Source organism: Macrobrachium nipponense, chromosome 16 (assembly GCF_015104395.2).
Source record: "Macrobrachium nipponense isolate FS-2020 chromosome 16, ASM1510439v2, whole genome shotgun sequence".
Taxonomy (NCBI): domain Eukaryota; kingdom Metazoa; phylum Arthropoda; class Malacostraca; order Decapoda; family Palaemonidae; genus Macrobrachium; species Macrobrachium nipponense.
The window spans coordinates 8,512,362-8,538,951 of NC_087209.1; the positions used below are offsets into that span (position 1 = coordinate 8,512,362).

Below are 26,590 nucleotides of genomic sequence, written 5' to 3' on the forward strand. Positions count from 1 at the left end.
GTTAATATGATCATATATAATATACATGACCGAGGTTATACTACTTCACATTTAACTAGCTTTCGAACAACTTTTCGTCCATTACACAGTTCCAGACAACCACCTATAGCCACTGAAACGGCCTTTTTCAATGGTTAAAACAAGGGGAAAATTTGCCTGGGCGGGTCCAACGTTCCATTTTTGCGCTCATACTTATTCTCTGCATCCTAAGCTACACGATTACGTTCGCGATGAATAAAAAAAACATCCCAGCACGAGTCCTTCGCCAGCAAAGTAGAGTTGAATATCCTTCGGGTCGTAATTGTCGGAAGTATGTCCCTTTTGTAGTCGAATTCCGACAGCCGCTGGAGCGTTCCGCATGAAAACGATATTAACGACGAGGTACGGTGTCGGTCGAAGAAGTCCATGAAATTCCTTTCACATTGTAGGCGGTTGTTACTTGACTGTAGTCGTCCGCTTGCGACGAACGATTTTTTTGAAGTTGCGATGTGAAACTCTCGTACTGCAGGATACGTGAACAGGTTCCATTAATCAGCCTGCAAGTGAAAATTATACTTGTCACAAGGGCAAAGTAAATTCAGACAACATCCAAATACAGGGGAGAGGAGAGAGCCATTTAGACCAGACTTAACCCACATGAATTCGCTGATATTTCGGAATTCAAGAGTCCGCTGTACAAACTTTTTTGTATCCGATGGCATTAACAATGAGTGGGAACCTATCCAGGTCTATGATGACTTGTTTAAAAATATTCCATAATTATAAAAAAATAAATAGATTCAATCAATCCGACATCTCAAGAAAATTCGATATTACTGGTAGTAAGTATATAGACAAAGAAGTGGGGAAAACGGAGCTAATTGTAAGATTGCAGGCAACATAAGATCAAGAGAAGATTAATCATGATTCTATGTCCCTAACAAAAGTTTCATATTCAATTTTCTCGTGCGCATCCTCTGAGGTTAACTTTTAAAACATTATTAATAGGTTGGAGATGCAACGAAAAAAACCCACTATGTAACTAATTTCTATATAAACTTTGGTTTTTTCCAAGAAAATGTGACATTTTCCCATGAGTGATTTACTTGAATTGTAATAGGCTAATGTTGCAAGTAAATATTTCTTATCCACAACTGATAATTCTAAATGTCCGTTTACCCATGTCATAAGCTGAATTATTGACTCTAATTGTCTATGAGGTTCAGAAAAAAAAAATTAATTCATTTTGTTGTTATAGAAATTCTATTTGCTTATATTGTTCATTAATTTTAAAATGATACAAGTCCTTAACTAATTGCATTACACGGATAAGAATATGTTATTGTGGCCTGTCATGTGACCTATGAACCACATGTGAAGTTCATGAACTAAGCATTCCTTTCTCCAGTCAATCTGCTTTTGCAAGCAGAGACGACACACAGATGAAGCTGTGTAAGCAGATTATTGAGGTTAAAAGGAACAAATGCTGATACGGCAATGATGACGTCGTCACTTGCAGGAGATTGCTCTCAGCCAGCTAAGAGTTACGTTACTTGCTGTAAGAGATACGACTTTAGTACTTTTCAAATGATATTTTAGTGTTTTAATTCTCCACCCGCATGAGAAGAATGTCTGAAAAAAAAAAAAACAACAGTACCAAAATTGAACAATATATTAGTTTCATGTTGGCATTATGTTAAATAAATATTCCTTATTCAAACTATATGAAAAAGGTTTCCATACAAATTCTATATATATTATTAGCCCTGTATAAGATTCATATAGGATTATTCCATAGATAACATTTTTCACTTCTAGACTTCCTGACTTTAAAATCTCTTTTATTTTATTTTATTTATTTTATTTATTATTATTTAGTTTATTTATTTATTTATTTATTTAATTTTTTTTTTTTTTCATTGCTAACGTATAAATCACCGGGACAGACAATATGTCAGTAGGTTTTTGGATATGTGTTTGAACTTTTAGCTTATTTGTCATTACTAAAGCGTTAAGTTAGAGTTCAAATCTTTACGCATATATATTTAGATATTTAATTAACCTATGGTTACGTTTTGCTTATTGATTTTATCGTGATTCCTTTTTTATTATAATTTGTAACCCTTCCGACTTCTTACGGAGTGTATTATATTGACTCCACTTGTATCCATATTATTTTATTTTTTTTATATTTATTTATTTATATATATATTTTTTTTATATTTATTTGATAATTAATGGTTGGCTTGAATATGTGGAAAAGTGTTCTAGCGGCGTACCGTATAAGGCTACTTGCGGCATTAATTCTATAGATACAAGATATAACTGATAAAGGTTTTATTTAAAACCGCGAGAACCGCTATAAATCCGGTCGGACCAATATCACGAGTTGTAACTCGTAAGACATTGACACTTCCTATTTAATTATCCGTTATTCTACCAAACCGATTGACTCTGGGTGATAAAATATATTATTGGTTTTCTTAATGGAAAGGAATTCACACAACGTGTTAAGGAGATTATTATTATTGATTTTACACCACCCGGAGTCCACAGATTATTATGTGTTGAATTCCATATTTACTGATTTAGCACTCATAAATATTCCTAACGCACTCAATTTCGGTGTTTGTTTTTTAGTGCTATTAATTCTATATAACGTGTCAAGGGAACTATTAACACTAAGAAGTGTTTATTTCCCTCTGTCAGACTCGTAATTCCGTTAATAAATTCTACTTATATTCCTTCAAGGATTGATTTGGCACAGGATAGGCCCTTAAACTGACAGGTGTCTTAGTGTGTCCCTTGTCTTCATGACACGTGTTACAATCAGTTATGTGCTTTTTATATCTGTAAGCATTGTAGGCCAGTAAAATAGTGATTTGGCTTTCTGTGACATACTAGGAACCCTGGATGACGGAATGCAACCAGTTTATGACGATTGTATGAAAGAGATTATTATTACTACCTGGTCGTTAGTCATCTGCTGTGTTCTTCGGGTTTTCCTTGTCACAGACTACATATAATATTACATTTGATTACATTATTCTGATACACATACTTTAAAATTACTTTTGCTTTAGGGTTTCTGCTCGAAGTGTTTATTGTTTTTTGCCTAGCCACTGACCCTGTTTCCGTTTCGAAGTGTTTATTGTTTGGTGTTTATTGCTGCTGACTCTGTTTCCGTCTGAAGTGTTTATTGTTTGGGTCATGTCTGTTGACTCTTGCTTTGTTCAGTTTGTAACAGTTCTGCGCTCCGACCCAGATATTCAATGCTCGCGATCTCTTGGGTTAAGGAATTTTCTTGTTTAGATACGGTTTTAACAATAGGCACGGATGTTTTCTATCTCTAGTCCAATTAATGGTTCTTTGCTGTATGGTGCGGGATTGCGGGATAATGCGTCAGCTATGATATTTGCTTTCCCAGGTAGATATCTTATCTTGGCTCCAATAACCTGAATGATCATTTGTCACCGAGTTCCCTTTGGACTGTGATTAAAGCCTTTGAAAAACTCGGTAAAGGACTCATGTTCAGTAAGGACTTTATCAGGATAGCCATAGATTATGAACTTAAAATGTACTAGTGTTAAAGATACCTAGCCCTTCCTTGCCTATTACTGCATATTTACTTTCAGAGGGCTTTAGTTTACGTGAATAAAAAAGCTATAGGGAAGAACTGTTTATCATATTACTGAATAGTATACCCTCTTACCCCTTGGTCCTGAGGCGTCTGTTGCAATAAAAAAAATTCCTTATTTAAATCAGGGATTTTTAAGTTAGGTAAGCTGCATTTTCCGCTTTTAAGATATCGAACGCCTGTTGATGCTTTTCAGACCATAATAAATCTACGCTCTTCTTCGTAAGATCTGTTAAAGGAGCTGTCATGATTGAAGAGTTACATATTTGCATACGATTGTAATAACCCACTACTCAGCGCAAAGTGCTGTATCCCCCTTTTACGTTAATAAGTACCGGAAAGTTATGAATAGCCGACACCTTACCATGGACTACTTTTAAGACCTTGACTAGACACATAAAACCTAGATAAACATGTTCTGTTTTTAAAAAACTCACATTTAGATATTTTACTCTGAGATTATTTGTCTTTGTCTCTGTAGCACTGAGCTCATAGTTTATGTGAATGTACTTCTAAGGTATTAGAAAGGATTACAAGATCATCCCATATAGGCATGTAGGTTATCCCTAAAAGTCTCCAAACACTATATTGTAATTGGGGCGCAACGTAAGCCGGAGGCATACGTAAAAATTGATAATGTCCCCTGGGTGTGCTGAAAACGGTGTATGAGGTACAATCACTTAGGTAATGGTATCTGGTAAAAGCATTTAAGTAAGTCCAAGTTGGTGAAAAAAATTTAAGTTCTAACCTAACAGAGATAAGATGTCGTCGGTACATCGCACGGAAACTATCGGAAGTCGTTTCCTTGTTTAAGCGACAGAAATCTACGCAGATACGCCAAGTCCGATCCTTTATGACATGACGTTTGAGAGAAAAATTATATGGCTATTTGATTTCCTAATGACTCCTATTACTAACATTTTTCAATGTCGTCATTTATTTCTATTTTGAAATTTCATTGGGGTTCTACACGAAGGTACGTATATAGCTTTATGTTTGTCCTTTAGACCATATTTTGTTTTCAATGACATCCGTTTTTTCTCCCAGAGATCACTCGCTAGTGGAGAAACTTCCTGGTATTCAGGTAGAAGATAAAAAAATTCTGCTGAATCACCTCTGCTTGAATGAATGCTTTACGGATATTACTTTAGATAGATTATCAGAGAGATTCATCCACGACTGGTTGGGCGTGATTAAAAACTAGCAACAATAAAAAATGCGATATTTATAACTTCCGTATCCACCCCGATATGTATACTTTTAGGGCTTTGTTCGCGGAAATCGTATATTTCAGAGTGTCGGGAAGGATTAAAAATTTCATTTCCCAGCAAAAGTCTTTTTACACGCACTAAGACATTCGAGGGTGCATGCTTCTCGAGATTTTGCGTGCAAATTGCGACTGCGGTTGTGGGAGAATTCTGTTGGGTCATTTGAACAATGTTACGATTTATGAGACAAATGTATAGTTCCTTTATATAAGTTATTATTTGATTAACTGTCTCATTTTTGTTCAAACGGATTTTTAATATGTTTGAAGGTTTATAGGATTTTCCTTTGTACACGCCTTATTCTGCAGGATGTAAGATAATATTTTGTATACCCTAGATGGATCTTACAATTACACTACATACAGATCAATGTTTTTTTTATAACTATAGAGGTATCTGTAAGCGCTCGCTTATCCGGACTTCTCATTAGGGAAGTTCGAACAACAGACGGTGAGTCCGTAAATACAAGATATTACGTGTATTAAAGAATAAAACAAGATATTCTAATTTTTTACGGCGCGTACAGTTGGGCTTAATCCACCAGTACTCATAATAACTTATGTATTAAAAAAAACGAAAACCTGCTCTGATTACTTTATACGGTCGTGTGTTTCATAGGAAAAATCCTTTTTAATTCAAAAAGATATCGGTATGTATGAACCAACATCGCTTTTCCCCACTCTGCTAGAGTCGCTTATTGTGTGGAATTTGCTCGCTTTGAAAACTTCGGCAGTTTTTTGACTAACCTTGACCGCTTGACTAGGTGACACAGTAACCGAGTTTGCTTGTTTGATTCTGAAAGGCTACTGTTTCTATTTCTTTTTGTAATAATTAGGATCCTTCTCTTTATTACCATCGGCAACTATTTGTATTGTGTTTTTTAGCATTATGTTGCTGGTTACGTATACAGCAATGAATGACGAACTATTAGGAACTGAGCGATTACTAATAAGACAAGTTATCACTACTGCATACAATTTTAACTGTTTGTACTTCATTCTTTGCTAAAATTTGAAATAGTGAGGGATCCTGGTCAGCGCATTTAGCCTGATGAAAGTTTTTTACAGACATGTTATTCCTTGCAATCCAGCCGTATTTTTAAAGTTAAGTTGAGTCATTGAGGTTCGATATTTTATATAACTCAAAAAACTCAAGGCTAAAACTGCGATCGGGACTTGCAAAGGAGCATTTATTGTCATGACCGAAATAGTGTTACCTAATTTATATAGATTTGTACGGGTGTTCCACTTGTTTTTTGTGTGTTTTCTAATCACTACGGTGCTTAACGACCCTATCCATGCATCTGTATAAATACAGACGTCCACTGCGTAAACGCATATTCACTGTTTAATATGATTTGTTACGTAAGGGATTAATAATCACCCAAAATGATAAAATTACCATAGTATATGATTATGATATTTTAGTAGAACTTCTGGAAACAGACACTCAAAGATAAAAACTCGCAGTAGCGAAATCTCAATGATGTAGATAATTTCTGTAAAAAAGTAAGATTAAGAATGTCTCGTAACTTCAGCACAGGAATAACGAAATTCGACCTGTAAAGGAAACACTCAAAGTTACTCCAAATGAATAAAAAAATTGTACTTAGCTTGCTTTTGTGGGAAGTCACGGTGTTCCGATAACGACACACGGCCTTGGTCCTCCTTCTCTATTTAGCGGACGACCTGGTTTGGCTTCAGTTTCTCCCCCGTGCGCGTTGTTTCGATGATTCGAGCCCTTGAAAATCCGATGCTGCAGACGCGTTCGGTTTGTTTCTTGCAGTGCCGGAAACGCTCACTAACGATGTTTTCTTGAATGATTCTAATGAGAGACGAAGCTTCCGTTGCCGTAGGAAAAGGACACGTCGGTTTTGTTTCTTGAAGTTATTCACTAACGATGATACTAAGTTGCTTGACGAATCTTGTTGTTTTCTGAAGTCGCTCACTAACGATGATACTAGGTTGCTTGACGAATCTGCTGCTTCGTCGTCGTTGACTTCTTATGATACATGATTTATTATTATGGTTTTTTCTTCGTAGGACGTTGTAGAGTTCTTCTGGTCCGCTGGCCACCAATATTAGGGCTTGTGCCTTGTATGATAAGGCGCCCTATGAGGTAATGTTAGACTAGCGATAATCTATACGCTAAGTCGGTTGGTATTGCACTTCCATCTTCAATGGAGTGTCTGGGGTTTTGTAGATCACTTACGAAGTCGTATTATCTTTACGACGATGTTAAACTCATGGTTCGGTGAGGTTCTTGTAGAAAACACAAGGTATAAAAATCGTATATTTCTTCTGAAGTTTTACATGATGAAGATCAGGTATGATCGTACAAGTCTTCTATGACGATAGCTTGATCGCTTCTGCCAATGATGATGGCTAATCCTATTCCTCTACATGATAAAGCTTAGGTAAAGAGGTACAGGTCTTCTAATGACGATAGCTAACTCTGTTCTCCCTGTCTACCATCTCTGTTACAAGTTATGAAGGAACAGACAGTAGTTCGAACATATGAACATACATACAATGACATAGTTTCATACGAACACACAATCAAATGAGACACGCTACAGATCACGTAGGCGGTAGTTGTCTCAAGCAGGGAGCTTGGACTAATGTTTATAAACAATTGAATGACTACAGGTGACGGCATGTCATCTTAGCCTACATACTTATTGTATACGTCATCTTTAGCGTCTCTAGTCTGATCACATTCCTGCAAGCAATCTGGTTGACCTCTTAGTTTTAGACTTTTATATATATGGACTAACATTCCATATTTTTATTATGTAAACACTTACATATATAATTATGTATTTTTATATTGATTTTTTGGGGTAAGAAAAATATCTAACACTTATTGATATTCAATTATTTATCTTCATTTTGAAATACAAATTCGAAGTCTCTAGCACAACATTTAGATTTATGATGAATTTTTTTAAAAAAAATTTTCGTAATATTTGCTCTGTTCCATACTAGGCGTTTCATAGTTTTATGTTTGAAAATGTGCGCAATTTCATGTTAAATACAACAAAAAATAATTGAAGGTTGTAGCTTCTCTCATTTTTGAAATATTTGCATATAAATCACGATAAATAGACAAAAAACTACATTCAGTCAACTTTGACTCTACTGAAATGGTCAAAAAATGCAAGTGTAAGCTACAACTCTTACAGTCTAGTAGTATTCAGTCATTTGTGTTCATTTTGTTACAAATTTGAAGTCTCTAGCACAATATTTAGATTTATGGCGAATTTGTGAAAAAAAACTTTTTCCTTCCCTCCGCACGCGGATTCTCCGCCGCAAATCTCCGAAATGCGTATGTCGCATTCTCGTAATATTTGCTCCTTTTCATATTAGGCGTTTCATAGAAATTTATATATAAAAATGTGCGCAATTTTATTTAGAATACAACAATAAATAATTGAATGTTGTAGCTACCCTCCTTTTTGAGATATTTGCATATAAATCACAATAAATAGAAAAAAAAACACATTGTATCAACTTTGACTCTACCGAAATGGTAAAAAAACGCATTTGTAACCTAAAACTCTTACAGTCTAGTAATATTCAGTCATTTATCTTAATTTTAAAAATAATTTTAAGTCTCCAGCACAATATTTAGTTTTATGGTGAATTTTTGAAGAAAACCTTTTCCTTCCATTCGCGCGGATTCTCTGCCGCAAATCATCGAAATGCGTATGTTGCATTTTCGTAATATTTGCTCCATTTCATATTAGGCGTTTCATAGATTATTATATATGAAAATGTACGCAATTTCAAGTAGAATACAAAAAAAAAAAAAAAAAAATTGAAGGTTGTAGCTTTTCTCAATTTTCAAATAATTGCATATAAATAATGATAAATAGAAAAAACCATGTTTGGTCAATTTTGACTCTACCGAAATGGTCAAAAAATGCATTTGTAACCTAAAACTCTTACAGTCTAGTAATATTCAGTCATTTATCATCATTTCGAAACAAATTCGAAGTCTCTAGCACAATATTTAGATTTATGGTGAATTTTTGAAAAAAACTTTTTCCTTCCCTCCGTGTGCAGATTCTCCACCTCAAATCTCCTAAATGCGTACGTCGCATTCTCTTAATATTTCCTCCATTTCATATTAGGCGTTTCATAGAGTTTTATATATGAACATGTGCGCAATTCCATGTAAAATACAACAGAAAATAATTAAAAGCTGTAGCTTTTCTCATTTTTGGAATATTTGCATATAAAAAAATATATATAAAAATTTTGACATTCAGTCAACTTTAACTCGTCCGAAATGGTCAAAAACTGCAATTGTAAGCTAAAAAATCTTACAGTATAGTAATATTCAATCACTTGTCTTCATTTTGAAATAAATTAGAAGTCTCTAGAACAACATTTCGATTTATAGTGAATTTAAAAAAAACATTTTTTTATATCCGCTCATTACGAATTCATGCATCATTTTGTGATAATATTTTTTCTGTGTTGCTTTGATTGTTTTACAATGTGTTATATACCAAAAGGATCGCAATCTAGTGTACAATACAACGAAAAAAAATTAACTTGTTAGCTTTAATTGTTTTGCTCGCAGCGGGATTTGAATATAATTATATATGAAGTTTTGTTTTTATGCTATCATATATTGCATTATTTATATATGATAATGATATTTTTTTTCACTTCTGATGGTTGCATACTAAACTTCAGGCAATGACAAAAAAAGGAGCCAAAAATAAACTCTTAATCTTGAAAACTAAGCACGCTGTGATTTTTTGAAAAAAATATTTTTTCTGCTTTGGCGCTCATTCCGAAACCCCCCCAGCATACGGGAGACGTTAAAGGGTTAACATAATTCACCTCGTTTACAAATACTAGGTCTAAAGTATTTTCCTTTTTTGTTGGCAGGTGATTTATTTGTTGAATGTTGTTATCTAGTAGCATATCTAATAGCTTTTCGAATTGCCTCTTATCTTCTGCACTACTATTACTCTCTTTTTTTATTTGTATAAATACGACCACATTCTCCTATTCATTCTTTCCAGTCTACGAAAGGAAAGTTAAAGTCTCCAGATAGGAGAATTCCAGTCCTTGCGATTTCTACATATATCATCCAATTTTTCTATTATTGTGTCAAACTCTCTAGTATTAGGAGGTCTATATATTACTATGTTCATTAATTTCTCAGTTTCAAATTCTACCACTATTTGTTCACATTCTGAGTTACTATATTTCTCATATGTTTTTCCTTGTTTTTTGTCTTTCCCATATATCGTGGTTCCCCCTTGATTCTATCTGATCTATAAGTTTGGAACCCTTTATTTGATCATCATTACCAGTCTCTTGGTAATACCAGGTTTCACTTATATTCATTATATCTATTTTCTTTTCAATTTGGGTTAGTTCTTCTAAGTACTCTATTTTCCTTTTTGAAATACTCGTAACGAAAACCTGTGATTCATCACTATGATGGTTTGCGTGTTATCTCCTTCATTTAATATGGGTAATAATAAGGATTTTCCCATGTCTCTTTCCTGTTCTGATATGTTGTTCTTTTCTTCATTTCCAGAAATTCTGACATTAAAAAATCCAACTTTTCCAAAATATTTGATCTTCCTTCATCATAATTATTCATTTTGTGTCTGAATCTGCAATTTTCTCTGTATCTGCAATATCCCCTAGCATAGTCCATACAGTATTTATCTCTTGAGCTGTAGTATCTTGGAGCTGATGCTTGGAAATTCTTTGCTGACACTCCCTATCGCAGTGATGGCTTGCTTTTTTCCTTCACCTCATGTTCTTTGTTCCTCTCTTTATTTGTTTCTTTCCTATTTTGGATTTTATTATTTAATTGATTAATTAACCCTCTTACGCCTAAGCCCTAAAAACCAAAACGTCTCCCGAATGCCGAGGCAGGTTTGGAGTGAGCACGGAAGCGGAAAAAATTATTTTTTCAAAAAATCACAGCGCGCCTAGTTTTTAAGATTAAGAGTTTATTTTTGGCTCCTTTTTTTTGTCATTGCCTGAAGTTTGGTATGCAACCATCAGAAATGAAAAGAAATATCATTATCATATATAAATAATGCAATATATGGTAGCGACAAAAAAAATTCATACATAATAGTATTCAACTCGAGCTGTGCAATAAATGGTTGAAGCTAACGAGTTACTTTTTTTTCGTTGTATTGTACACTATATAACACATTGTAAAACGATCAAAGCAAAAGAGAAAAAATATTATCACAAAATGATGCATGAATTTGTAACGTGCGGACGTAAAAAAACATTTTTTTCAAAATTTCACCATAAATCTAAATATTGTTCTAGAGTATTCCAATTTGTTTCAAAATGAAGACACATGATTGAATATTGCGATACTGTAAGAGTTTTAGCTTAGAATTGCAGTTTTTGACCATTTCGGATGAGTTAAAGTTGACCGAATGTCGAAATTTTTATATATATATATTTTTTATATGCCAATATTGCAAAAATGAGAAAAGCTACAACCTTCAAATATTTTTATTTGTATTTTTCATGAATTTGCGCACATTTTCATATATGAAACTCTATAAAACGCCCAATATGAAAAGGAGCAAATATTCGGAGAATGCGACGTAACCATTTCTTAGATTTGCGGCCGCGAAACGGCACGTGGAGGGAAAGAAAGTTTTTTTTTTTTTAAATTCACCATAAATATAAATATTGTGCTAGACACTTCTAATTTGTTTCAAAATGAAGGTATATGACTGTATATTACTAGACTGTAAGATTTTTAGCTTACAATAGCGTTTTTCGACCATTTCGGTAGAGTCAAAGTTGACCAAGCGTGGTTTTTTTTCTATTTATCGTGATTTATATGCAAATATTTCGAACAAGAGAAAAGCTACAACCTTCAATCATTTTTTTTGTATTGTACATGAAATTGCGCACATTTTCTTATATAAAACTTTATGTAATGGCTAATTTTAAATGGTGCAAATATTTCGACAATCACACTCTGTGTGATTGTCGAAATCTTCCGAAAAAAATTTCGGATTTTTTTCGGAAGAGTTACATTGCGGACGTAAAGAAAATGTTTTTTTTCATAAATTCACCATAAATCGAAATATTGTGCTAAAGACTTTCAATTCGTTGCAAAATGAAGGTAAATGATTGAATATTACTGGAATATAAGAGTATTAGCTTACAATTGTGGTTTTTGACCATTTCGGTAGAGTCAAAGTTGACCGAAGGTTGAAATTTTTGCACATTGTTATTTATATGAAAATGTTTCAAAATTGATAAAAGCTACAACCATGAGTTGTTTTTAGTTGCATTGTGCATGAAATTGCACACATTTTCATATATAAAACTTTATGTAACGGCAAATTTAAAATGGTGCAAACATTAGGATAATCGCACAAAAAAATTTATCGGAAGAGTTACCGCGTGGATGTAAGGAAAAAGTTTTTTTCATAAACTCACCATAAATCGAAATATTGTGCTAGAGACGTCCAATTTGTTGCAAAATGAAGGCAAATGATTGAATATTACTAAAATATAAGAGTTTTAGCTTACAATTGCGTTTTTTGACCATACCAGTAGAGTCAAAGTTGACCAAAGGTTGAAATTTTGGCACTTATCGTTATTTAAATGAAAATTTTTCAAAACTGATATAAGCTACAATTATGAGTATTTTCATATATAGTACTCCATGTAACAGATAATTTAAAACGGTGCAGAAATTATGTCAAAGTGACAAAATAATTTTTGGGATGTGTCACAGATACTTTTTAGTGGGATAAGAAAGAAATTCACGCTTGCGTGTCTGCGTAACGATTGTAAACAAAACAACGCCTTGATCCGTGAACTCCCAACATCCCCCAAGGCGCGTGATTCAAAAGTTTTCGGCTGGTAGGCCTATAAGTATTTTTCTGCGAATTTAAAAAAAAAAATTTTTTGAGTCGATGTATAATACGTCCAATCGGCATACGGGAGACATTTTGACTCGACGTTTAATATGTCCAATCGGCATAAGAGGTTTAATTGATTTCGATTCATGGCTACAGGGTGCATATATTTCCATTTTTTGTCGAACTTACATCCTTTTCCTTCTTTTAGGTTTTTGCATATTTTTGGATGAAGATCTCTGTAATCATCCTCATAGCTGTCTAGGTATGCATATTTACCGTAGATTTCATAGTTGTGACATACCTTGGGAGGTTTGTAGTGACATCTTTCTCCGAATCGGCAATTCCCTCGTTTCAAAAGGGTGCAGACTTTGTCTTTCTTGTTTATTTTTTCCTCTTTCCTATCAGTGTGCAGATCTGGGTAGAGCCTCTTCGGGATTTTATTTTGTGTTGCATGTCGTAATTTATTTCTTCGTATGTATGCTGCTTGATTGCCTCATATGTAGTATCATTGAGTATCTCTTCATCCATAATCTTGTCTTGTTCTTTGTTTTCCTTATTTTCTTTCTGTGATTTCAGTTTTGTTTTCTTCTCTTCTGTTTTCCTTTTCTTCTTCTCCCTCTTCCTTTTCTTCTTCATCCTCAACTATTTGCACATTAAGTATTGATTTGATAACATTGTCTATCCATGATAGACATATTGAGCCAAGTATTCTGGTATCCTTACTCATATATTGCATTACTAACCTAACCAAACATAACCAAACCTAACCCAACCTAACCTAACCAACCTAACCTGACCTAACCTATCCTAATCTAATTCAACCTAACCTAATCTAACATAACCTAACCTAACCAACCTAACCTAACATAACCTAACCAAACCCAACCTAACCTAACCCAACCTAACCTAACTTAACTTAACCTAACCTAACCTAACCGAAACCTAACCTAGGCTAACCTAACCTAACCTAACCCAACCTAACCTAACCTAATCAAACCTAATCCAACCTAACCAAACCTAACCTAACCTAACCAACCAACCTAACATAACATAACCTAACCTAACCTAATCTAAACCAACCTAACCTAACCTAAATTAACCTAAAAAACCTAACCTAACCTAACCCAACAAAAACTAAACTAACCGAACCTAACATAATCTACCCTAACCTAATCTAACCTAACCTAACCTAACCCAAACCTGACCTAACCTAACCCAACCTAACCTTACCTAACCTAACCAAACCAACCTAACCTAACCTAACCCAACCTAACCTAACCTAAAACCTAACCCAACCTAACCTAACCTAACCTAACCCTAACCCTAACCTACCCAAACCTAACCTAACCTAACCTAACCGAAACCTAACCTAACCTAACCTAACCTAACTTCAACCCCACCTAAACTAACCTAACATAACCTAACCTAACCTAACCAACCTAACATAACCTAACCTAACATAACCTACACAACCCTAACCTAACCTCACCTAACAAAACCCAACATAACCTAACCTAACCTAACCTAACATCCAACCTAAACTAACCTAACCTAACTTAACACAACCTAACCTAACCCAACCTAGCCTAACCTAACCTAACCTAACCAACCTAACCTAACCTGACATAACCCAACCTGACTTAAGGGGGCCGGCCGGCTAATGCCGTTTTTTTAACGACAAGACTTTGACATTCATACCACTTAATAAGGTGACTTGGGACATCTCCAAACCGCATATGATTTTCGCCTCTGACCTTCGGTTTTGTGACGCCAAGGCAATTTATCCCGAAAATAACCATTTTTCAAATTCTATCTCCTCCCTTGATATTTAATATTAAGACCTGGGATTACTACCATATATAGACCTGATGTAGACCTCCAATCAAAAGGAGAGTTTTTTTTCTAAAAGTTATTTTTTTGCTAGATATGAATTTTTCAATATGGTAAAAAAATAAACCCTATAAATCACGAGAAAAAAGTTTATAAAAAAAATACGAAACAAAAATTGGAAAAAAGGGGCTCTATTTGATTGTTCTATAGTGTCTTTCTGAGTTATATACCAAATTCCAATGTTATAGTTTCAAAACTAAGTGAGGAGATAGATTTTGAAGGTCAATAAGTATAGTTTTGAGATACGGGCGTTCAAAGTTTTCCTTCGTATTTCTATAAAGACAATGTTAATAAATAATGATTATTATGAATGTATATTTCTTTTTTGTGTATTAATAAACCAAAACTATTTTATTTATCATAATTTAATCATAAATGATGATCCCTTTGCTCATATATCACAGCCTGGGGCACTGCTTGAGGCAAGATGGGGCACTCCTTCCTACGTAACCCCCTCTCTCCCCTTCACTAACTCGGCTTATTACAGCGAATTTTCTTCTTCTGTATGTTAGCGAGATGTTTCCCTTGTATTTTCCTCTTTGGCATGATAAAGTTCTTGCCAAAACAAAGATAAACAAACGTAAATGCAAGAGAATGTCAGAGGTGTACTCTCTTTTTACAAAGACAATTTAATAAATCATGATTATCATGAATCTCATATTCCATTTTGGGTATTAACCCTCTTACGCCGATTGGACGTATTAAACGTCGAGTCAAAATGTCTCCCGTATGCCGATTGGACGTATCATACGTCGGCTCAAAAAAGTTTTTTAAAAAATTCGCGGAAAAATACTTATAGGCCTACCAGCCGAAAACTTTTGTATCACGCGCCTTGGGGGATGCTGGGAGTTCACGGATCAAGGCGTTGTTTTGTTTACAATCGCTACGCAGGCGCGCAAGCGCGAATTTCTTTCTTATCGCACTAAAAAGTATCAGTGACACATCTCGGAAATTATTTCGTCACTTTGACATAATTATTGCACCATTTTAAATTATCCTTTACATGAAGTATTATATATGAAAATATGCGCAATTTCATGCACAATACAACTAAAAAATACTCATGATTGTAGCTTTTATCAGTTTTGAAATATTTTCATATAAATAACGATAAGTGCAAAAATTTCAACCTTCGGTCAACTTTGACTCTACAGAAATGGTCGAGAAACGCAATTGTAAGCTAAAACTCTTACATTATAGTAATATTCAATCATTTGCCTTCATTTTGCAACAAATTGGACGTCTCTAGCACAATATTTCGATTTATGGTGAATTTATGAAAAAACTTTTTCCTTACGTTCGTGCGATAACTCTTCCGATAAATTTTTTCGTACGATTGTCCTAATGTTTGCACCCTTTTAAATTTGCCGTTACATAAAGTTTTATATATGGAAATGTGCGAAATTTCATGCACAATACAACAAAAAACAAACCATGGTTGTAGCTTTTATCAGTTTTGAAATATTTTCATATAAATAACGTTAAGTGCAAAAATTTCAACTTTCGGTCAACTTTGACTCTACCGAAATGGTCGAAAAACGCAATTGTAAGCTAAAACTCTTATATTCTAGTAATATTCAATCATTTACCTTCATTTTGCAACGACATGGAAGTCTCTAGCACAATATTTCGATTTATGGTGAATTTATGAAAAAAAAAAAACATTACGTTCGCGCGGTAACTTCCGAAAAATCAGAATTTTTTTGTGCGATTGTCGAAATGTTTGCACCATTTAAAATTAGCTGTTACATAAAGTTTTATATATGAAAATGTGCGTAATTTCATGTAGAATACAACTAAAAATGATTGAAGGTTGTAGCTTTTCTCTTTTTTCGAAATATTTGCATATAAATCACGATAAATAGAAAAAAAACCACGTTCGGTCAAATTTGACTCTACCGAAATAGTTGAAAAACGCAATTGTAAGCTAAAACTCTTACGGCCTAGTAATATTCTGTCATTTTTCTTCATTTTGAAACAAATTTGAAGTCTCTAAACAATATTGTGATTTATGGTGAATTTTTGAAAAATATATTTACCTTCACTCCGCGCGCCGATTCGCGGCCGCAAGTCTCCGAAATACGTACATGGCATTATCCTAATATTTGCTCCTTTTCATATTAGCCTTTTTATAGAGTTTCATATATCAAAATGTGCGCAAATTCATGAAAAATACAATAAAAAATAATTGAAGGTTGTAGCTTTTTCCATCTTCGAAATATGTCCATATAAAAAAATATATATATTAAAATTTTGACATTCGGTCAAATTTAACTCGTCCGAAATGGTCAAAATCTGCAATTCTAATCTAAAACTCTTACAGTATCGTAATATTCAATCATTTGTCTTAATTTTGAAACAAATTGGAAGTCTCTAGAACATTATTTAGAATTACGGTGAATTTTTGAAAATAACATTTTTTTACGTCCGCTCGTTACGAATTCGTACATCATTTTGTGAGATAATATTTTTCCGGTTTTGCTTTTATTGTTTTACAATGTATTATATATCAAAATGATTGCAATTTAGTGTACAATACAACGCAAAAAAAGTAACTGGTTAGCTTTGACCGTTTTTTGCACAGCGTGATTTGAATACAATTATGTATGAATTTGTTTTTTTTTTGCTACCATATATCGCATTATTTACATATGATAATGATATTATTTTTTCATTTCCTTTTGATGGTTGCATTCTAAACTTCAGGCAATGACAAAAAAAGGAGCCAAAAATGAACTCTTAATCTTCAAAAGTACGTGCGCTGTAATTTTTTGAAAAAATTATTTTTTCCACTTCCGCGCTCACTCCAAACCAGGCCCGGCATACGGGAGACGTTTTGATTTTTAGGGCTCCGGCGTAAGAGGGTTAAAAAACCAAAACTTTGTTATTTACAGGGTAATTAGTTACCGTAACTCAATAAGCCTAAAACATTGATCCGTACAAGAAAATGCAATATTTCTTCTATTATCGTAAATTTTGATAATTATTGGTCAAGTAAAAATTGGGAGAAAATGGCGATCTGTAGACATTCCCCGAGTCGAGAAGGAGACTTCAGCTCAGCTACCAAGTCCAGTCATGATCCAGTGCGATCACAGACTTCAAGTACACGTTCGATTTCACCTCTGACATCCGCTTGCTTTTACATATGTTTATGTATGTTTTGGCAAGAATTTCATCATGCCAATGAGGAAAAGACAAGGAAAACATCTCGCTAACATACAGAAGAAGAAAAATCGCTCAAGTATTATTACAGAATATCATAATATACACGTAGTTAATGAAGAGAGAGGGGAGGGTTACGTAGTAATTGTTGCGGCCCCGTCTTGCCTGGCAGCACACGTCACACTGTGCACAAGGCTACAATCTTTGAGCAAAGAGATCTTCATTTATGGTAAATAACAAAGTTTTGGTTTTTTAATACCCAAAATGGAATATGAAATTCATGATAATCATGATTTATTAAATTGTCTTTGTAAAAAGAGAGTACACCTTCGAGTTTCACCTCTGACATTCTCTTGCATTTACGTTTGTTTATCTTTGTTTTGGCAAGAACTTTATCATGCCAAAGAGGAAAATACAAGGGAAACATCTCGCTAACATACAGAAGAAGAAAATTCGCTGTAATAAGCCGAGTTAGTGAAGGGGAGAGAGGGGGTTACGTAGGAAGGAGTGCCCCATCTTGCCTCAAGCAGTGCCCCAGGCTGTGATATATGAGCAAAGGGATCATCATTTATGATTAAATTATGATAAATAAAATAGTTTTGGTTTATTAATACACAAAAAAGAAATATACATTCATAATAATCATTATTTACTAACATTGTCTTTATAGAAATATGAAGGGAAACTTTGAACGCCAGTATCTCAAAACTATACTTATTGACCTTCAAAATCTATCTTCTCACTTAGTTTTAAAGCTATAACATTGGAATTTGGTATATAACTAAGAAACATATTGTAAAACAATCAAATAGAGCCCTTTTTTTCCAATTTTTGTTTCTTTTTTTTTTATAAATTTTTTTTTCTCCTGATTTATAGGGTTTATTTTTTTACCATATTGAAAAATTCATATCTAGCAAAAAAATGACTTTTAGAAAAAAACCTCCCCGGTTGATTGGAGGTCTACATCAAGACTATATATGGTAGTAATCCCAGGTTTTAATATTAAATATCAATGAAGGAGATAGAATTTGAAAAATGGTTACTTTCGGGATAAATTGCCCTGGCGTCACAAAACTGAAGGTCAGAGGCTAAAATCATATGTGGTTTGGGGATGTCCCAAGTCACCTTATTAAAGTCCTGTCCTCAAAAAATGGCATTAGCCGGCCGGCCCCATTAACGTAACCTAACCCAACCTAACCTAACCTAACCTAACCCAACCCAACCTAACCTAACAGAACCTAACCTAACCCAACCTAACCTAACCTAACCTAACCTGACCGAAACCTAACCTAACCTAACCAAACCCGAAACCTAACCTAACCTAACCTAACCTAACCCGTAGCCAAAGCCGAAACCTTACCTAACCTAACCTAACTTAACCCAACCTAACCTAACCTAACCTAACCCAACCCAACCTAACCTAACCTTACCACACCTAACGTAATATAACCTACCCTAACCTAACCTAACCCCACCCTAACCTAACCTAGCTCAACCTAACCTAACCTAACCTAACACCAACCTCCAAACCTAACCTAACCCTACCGAACCGAACCTAACCTAACCAAACCCAACCGGATTTACCTAATCTTAACCTACCAAACCTAACCTAAACCTAAACCTAAACCTAAGCCCGAAACCTAACCAAACCCTTAACCCTAACCCAACCATAACCTAACCTAACCTAGCCGAAACCTAACCTAACCTAACCTAACCCAACCTAACCTAACCTGATTAACCCAACCTAACCTATCCTAACCTAACCTAACCCAACCTAACCTAACCTAACCCAACCTAACCTAACCTAACCTAACCCAACCGAAACCTAACCTAACCTAACCTAACCTAGCCCAACCTAACTTAACCTAACCTAACCTAACCCAACCTAACCTAACCCAAAACCTAATCTAACCTAACCCAACCTAACCTAACCCAACCTAACCTAACCCAACCTAACCTAACCCAACCTAACCTAACCTAACCAGAAAACTAACCTAACCAAACCTAATTCAACCTAACCTTACCTAACCTAACCAACCTAACCTAACCTAACCTAACCTAACCTAACCAAACCACCCAACCTAACCTAACCTAACCTAACTTAACCTTATGGGTTTCATGGATGCTCCTAACTCCTCCATTGCTTGAAGCATAATAAAATATTTCTGATCTACTCTTGCCTCTAAATTGGCCACAGCATCGGGTACTTGTGTGACAGAGCCAAGATTAGGACTAGGAATGAAAGGTGGTGGGGAAGTGTCAGAAAGAGACAAATTTTCATTAGACAATTCCTGACTAACTAAGCTTTTAGCTTTAGCTCTAGAAGCCACTTTTCTCTTTTTGTCTCTGTCTAACTTGTTCGTGTAACTAGTCAAGATCTTCCAAGTTTTTTAGTCCCAATTAACCCTCTTACGCTGAAGCCCTAAAAATCAAAACCTCTCCTGTACGCCGGCGCCGGTTTGGAGTGAGCGCGGAAGCGGAAAAAATATTTTTTTCAAAAGATCACAGCGCGCTTAGTTTTGAAGATTAAGAGTTCATTTTTGGCTCATTTTTTTGTCATTGCTTGAAGTTTAGTACGCAAACATCAGAAATGAAAAATAATATCATTATCATATGTAAATAATGCGATATATGGTAGCAAAAAAAAAAAAAATTCATAGATAATTGTATTCAAATCACGCTGTGCAAAAAACGGTCAAAGCTAACGAGTTAATTTTTTTTTCGTTGTATTTTACACTAAATTGCAATCCTTTTGATATATAATACATAGTAAAACAATAAAAGCAAAACCGGAAAAATATTATCACAAAATGATGTACGAATTCGTAACGCGCGGACGTAAAAAAATATTATTTTCAAAAATTCACTGTAATTCTAAATATTGTTCTAGAGACTTCCAATTTGTTTCAAAATTAAGAAAAATGATTGAATATTACGATACTGTAAGAGTTTTAGATTAGAAATGCAGATTTCGACCATTTCGGACGAGTTAAATTTGACTGAATGCCAAAATTTTTATACATATATTTTTTATATGCACATATTTCGGGGATGGAAAAAGCTACAACCTTCAATTATTTTTTATTGTATTCTTCATGAATTTGCGCACATTTTGATATATGAAACTCTATAAAAAGGCTAATATGAAAAGGAGCAAATATTAGGATAATGCGATGTACGTATTTCGGAGACTTGCGGCCGCGAATCGGCGCGCGGAGTGAAGGTAAATATATTTTTCAAGAATTCCCCATAAATCACAATATTGTTTTAGAGACTTCAAATTTGTTTCAAAATGAAGAAAAATGACGGAATATTACTAGGCCGTAAGAGTTTTAGCTTACAATTGCGTTTTTCAACTATTTCGGTAGAGTCAAATTTGACCGAACGTGGTTTTTTTTCTATTTATCGTGAATTATATGCAAATATTTCGAAAAAAGAGAAAAGCTACAACCTTCAACCATTTTTAGTTGTATTCTACATGAAATTGCGCACATTTTCATATATAAAACTTTATGTAACAGCTAATTTTAAATGGTGCAAACATTTCGACAATCGCACAAAAAAATTCTGATTTTTTCGGAAGAGTTACCGCGCGAATGTAAGGAAAATGTATTTTTTTTTTCATAAATTCACCATAAATCGAAATATTGTGCTAGAGACTTCCAAGTCCATGCAAAATGAAGGTAAATGATTGAATATTACTAGAATATAAGAGTTTTAGCTTACAATTGCGTTTTTCGACCATTTCGGTAGAGTCAAAGTTGACCAAAAGTTGAAATTTTTGCACTTAACGTTATTTATATGAAAATATTTCGAAACTGATAAAAGCTACAACCATGGGTTGATTTTTGTTGTATTTTGCATGAAATTGCGCACATTTCCATATATAAAACTTTATGTAACGGCAAATTTAAAAGGGTGCAAACATTAGGACAATCGCACGAAAAAATTTATCGGAATAGTTATCGCACGAATGTGAGGAAAACGTTTTTTCATAAATTAACCATAAATCGAAATATTGTGCTAGAGACGTCCAATTTGTTTCAAAATGAACGCAAATGATTGAATATTATTATAATATAAGAATTTTAGCTTACAATTGCGTTTCTCGACCATTTCTGTAGAGTCAAAGTTGACCGAAGGTTGAAATTTTTGCACTTATCATTATTTATATGAAAATATTTCAAAACTGATAAAAGCTACAATCATGAGTATTTTTTTGTTGTATTTTACATGAAATTGCGCACATTTTCATACATAATACTTCATGTAAAGGATGATTTAAAATGGTGCAAAAATTATGTCAAAGTGACGAAATAATTTCCGAGATGTGTCACTGATACTTTTTAGTGCGATAAGAAAGAAATTCGCGCTTGCGCGCCTGCGTAGCGATTGTAAACAAAACAATGCCTTGATCCGTGAACTCCCAGCATCCCCCAAGGCGCGTGATACAAAAGTTTTTGGCTGGTAGGCCTATAAGTATTTTTCCGCGAATTTTTAAAAAAACTTTTTTGAGCCGACGTATGATTCGTCCAATCCGCATACGGGAGACAATTTGACACGACGTTTAATACGTCCAATCAGCGTAAGAGGGTTGATACATTCTCCACGTTTGATCTGTCGTACAAGTCTGTCCCCTACAACCTGTGCAAACTGGATGTGGATCATTACAAGCTTTAGCAATCCTAGTATCTCAGCCTTTACTGCAATACCTAATCCCAGATGTACTAGTGTCTTACATTTTGTAGACCAATTCAAAACTAGTTAATTTCGGTGCAAAAATTTTTAAAACTATTTGAATTCCTAACATAACCTAACCTAACCTAACCTAACCCGCAGCCAAAGCTGAAGCCGAAGCCAAAGCCGAAACCTAACCTAACCTAACCTAACCTAACCCAACCTAACCTAACCTAACCTAACCTAACCCAACCCAACCTAACCTAACCTCACCCTAACCGAACCCCTAACCCCTAACCTAACCGAACCTAACCTAACCTAACCCAATCCCCAACCCCTAACCTAACCCTGTTTAACCAACCACCTAAACCCTGACTCTACCTAATCTAACCTAGCCAAAACCTAACCTAACCTAACCTAACCTAGCCAAAACCTAACCTAACCTAACCTAACCCAACCTAACCTAACCTGATTAACCCAACCTAACCTATCCTAACCTAACCTAACCCAACCTAACCTAACCTAACCCAACCTAACCTAACCTAACCTAACCAACCGAACCTAACCTAACCTAACCTAACCTAGCCCAACCTAACTTAACCTAACCTAACCTAACCCAACCTAACCTAACCCAAAACCTAACCTAACCTAACCCAACCTAACCTAACCCAACCTAACCTTACCTAACCAGAAAACTAACCTAACCAAACCTAATTCAACCTAACCTTACCTAACCTAACCAACCTAACCTAACCTAACCAAACCACCCAACCTAACCTAACCTAACCTAACTTAACCTTATGGGTTTCCTGGATGCTCCTAACTCCTCCATTGCTTGAAGCATAATAAAATATTTCTGATCTACTCATGCCTCTAAATTGGCCACAGCATCGGGTACTTGTGTGAGAGAGCCAAGATTAGGACTAGGAATGAAAGGTGGTGGGGAAGTGTCAGAAAGAGACAAATTTTCATTAGACAATTCCTGCCTAACTAAGCTTTTAGCTTTAGCTCTAGAAGCCACTTTTCTCTTTTTGTCTCTGTCTAACTTGTTCGTGTAACTAGTCAAGATCTTCCAAGTTTTTTAGTCCCAATTAATACATTCTCCACGTTTGATCTGTCGTACAAGTCTGTCCCCTACAACCTGTGCAAACTGGATGTGGATCATTACAAGCTTTAGCAATCCTAGTATCTCAGCCTTTACTGCAATACCTAATCCCAGATGTACTAGTGTCTTACATTTTGTAGACCAATTCAAAACTAGTTAATTTCGGTGCAAAATTTTTTAAAACTATTCGAATTCCTAAATAGCTAATCACCGAAAACAAAAGCTACCAATATTTCAAGCGTACTTCACCAAATAACTCCAACAGTGAGCGACGGTAAAGAATTCCAAAAATTCCGCTGACTACTGACACTGTGTTAACAGTACCAGCCGGCAGAAACAACTTATTTTTTGTATGGTGTTGGTTCCTCACTCTTTCAATAGTGGGCGAGGGGGGTGGGGAGTATCACCTGACCAAAACAAACTAGTGCTACTATAAATTTCAAAAATGCTAGCTGCCGACGGTTTAGAAACTATAGCTAGCTATGTAACTACTTGCATGTATAAAATTCCCTGTAACACCTGGTCAAATCTATGGATGCAGATGACAACTTCTCACTGAAGGAGTACTGGCGTGGGTACACTATTGCAACATGTGTACATAATATCCAGAAGGCTATTAAGGAAATAAAGGAAGAAACACTTAATGCTTGCTGGAAGAAATTGTGGCCAGAAGCAGTCAAAGATTACAAAGGATTCTCTTCTGACGAAATCCGCAATGCAGCAGTTAGTAAGGCAGTGAAGCTGGCGAAATTGCTTGGAGGAGAGAGCTTCACTGATATGATTATAGTTAGACAGATTTAAACTGATAGATTGTTTACGTCCTTGAGAAAAACCCTGTTGCCACTTCTCTCTTAACCTTTAAATCGTCCCCTTCTTAAGTCCTCAGCCATCTCCCAACAGGGCAATATTTGGGACAGTACTTAATGAAACTGACCGTATAAATCCTAATCCGTAAACTCGATCCCCACTCTATTTGGTTATTACTTTTGAGACTTTATTTATTGTTATATTTGTTATGACTTATACCTTTAAATTTTGCATATATTACATATTTTATTTGATGATCTTTTTTATTAAAAATAATAAAAATCGATAATTACCATTCCTTATGCCTTATGACATTTTCTTATAATGTTGTCAGTTGAGTAACTTCTATTTATTCTTTATTTTATTTTTTAATTTTCTGTCTACCATACTATCCATTTCCTAAACAAGTTTGTAATATTTTGCATTTCATTGCTCTTTAGTTTAGGTTTTCCACACATTTTCATTCATCAAGTTATGAAATTTCATTTTCTTTTTCATAGTATATTTTGTCTTTAAAACCATACAGTATTCTGCCCTATTCTCTTTTGACTGCAATTTCATTGATCCCCATTCCCTTTGGTTATTACTTTTAAGGCTGTAATATTCTCTTGTTTTTTTTTTATAATTCATACCTTTTAAGTTTTGCATATATTACATAGCATTTTATTTGAAAATGTTTTTCATTGAAAGTAAAAAAATATCTGGCATTACCATTCATTATTTCTTATGACATTTTCTTCTGAAAAATGTATGACATACAAATATGAAATAAGTGTAAATAAGATTTATTATAACTCATTAATCTTCTGCATGTAACAATTCTCACTTTTTATAAGGTTGTTGCATATAAACTCATCATTGGGAGAGAATTAATTTATTTACAGCAATTGTAATAATATAATTATATACAAAATGTACATTACAAAGAATCTTCGTCGTCAGATGATCTTAGTTCAATAACGAACGAGTCAATATATTTATCAATACATACATCCTTTGCAGCATCGCCTGTTTGCAAGTTTTCGCTATGCTTAACTGCATTTGCCCAGTTTTCAGCTGTCACTGATTGAATTGCTTCTCTGATGAGAGGTTTAATATCAGCCATTTTAAAATCATTTCTTTTTGCCACATAAGTCTTTACTTGGGCCCAAATCAGTTCGATAGGATTATATTCACAGTGATATGGAGGTAACCTACACACTTGATGTCCGTTGTCGCCTGCCATAATCATTTCCAATTCCATACGACAGTGATTTAACCATTTCCAGTAATTTACACTTGTTCAAATTATCACTTGGTTTGCACCATTATTCTTTAGCCACTCCTTCATGACGTCTTTTTTCTCTGCCATCGTCGGAGGTTTGTCAATTCATATGGAATGATATGAGGCGTTATCCAAAACAAGGATGGACAATGGCGGTATATTTGGAAGAAGTTGATGTTTGAACCATTCTTCAAACATTTTAGAATTCATTTGATGGTGGTAATCACCATCATTTTTAGATTCAAACACCAATTCTGTATTTGGTACAAATCCTTCCTTAGAGCCAGCATGCAGAATTATGCGTCTTTTCCTTTTTCCAGTCGGTGGTTTCACTCCCATTGCTTTTTTTGCATTTCTATCCATCCAGCAATAATTCACTGTATAGTTTTGATTTACCCAAGTTTTGTCTATGTATATCACTGAATCACTTCCCTTCTCTCCAATCATTTTCATTTTCCTTAGAAATTTTGTTCTTGCACTAACAACATCAGGCCGTTCTATAAGAGATGATTTTCCGTCCACTCTTCCGTATTTAATTCCCAGTTCTTTTAAAATTATGCGTAAAGATTCCTTGCTTCCACTAAATTCCGTATTTTCTTTAAATTCACATAAGATTTTATCAAGATTAGGCTTTTCTTCTCTGACATAGAAATTGAGAACAATTCTTCGCAAAGTACATTTATCAAAGTCGTCTATGTTTGTCACAGGTTTTGACCTTTTCCGTTTCTTTCTGTTGATGAACGGCGGAGTGGCATCATTTTCTTCAGACTCCCTTGCCTCTTTGCAACAACAATGAATGTTAGCTTCGCTCAACTTTGTTGCTTCAGTGGCCCGTAGAACTGCTTGCGACACATCACGAAGTGGACCGCCATTCAATTTTTCTGTGATGAAGTACTTATAAACGAAATAAACC

General features: G+C 34.6%; 1 protein-coding gene across 1 annotated transcript in view; it reads right to left on the reverse strand.

The window, feature by feature from the left end:
- Positions 1-25,644, reverse strand: part of LOC135195261 (regulator of telomere elongation helicase 1 homolog) — a 64,855-nt gene extending 39,211 nt beyond the window's left edge. The window contains 2 exon segments of the mRNA XM_064221520.1: positions 13,265-13,414; positions 25,405-25,644. Of these exon segments, the coding sequence (XP_064077590.1) occupies positions 13,265-13,414; positions 25,405-25,644 (390 nt within the window).
- Between the last annotated feature and the right edge of the window lie 946 nt (positions 25,645-26,590).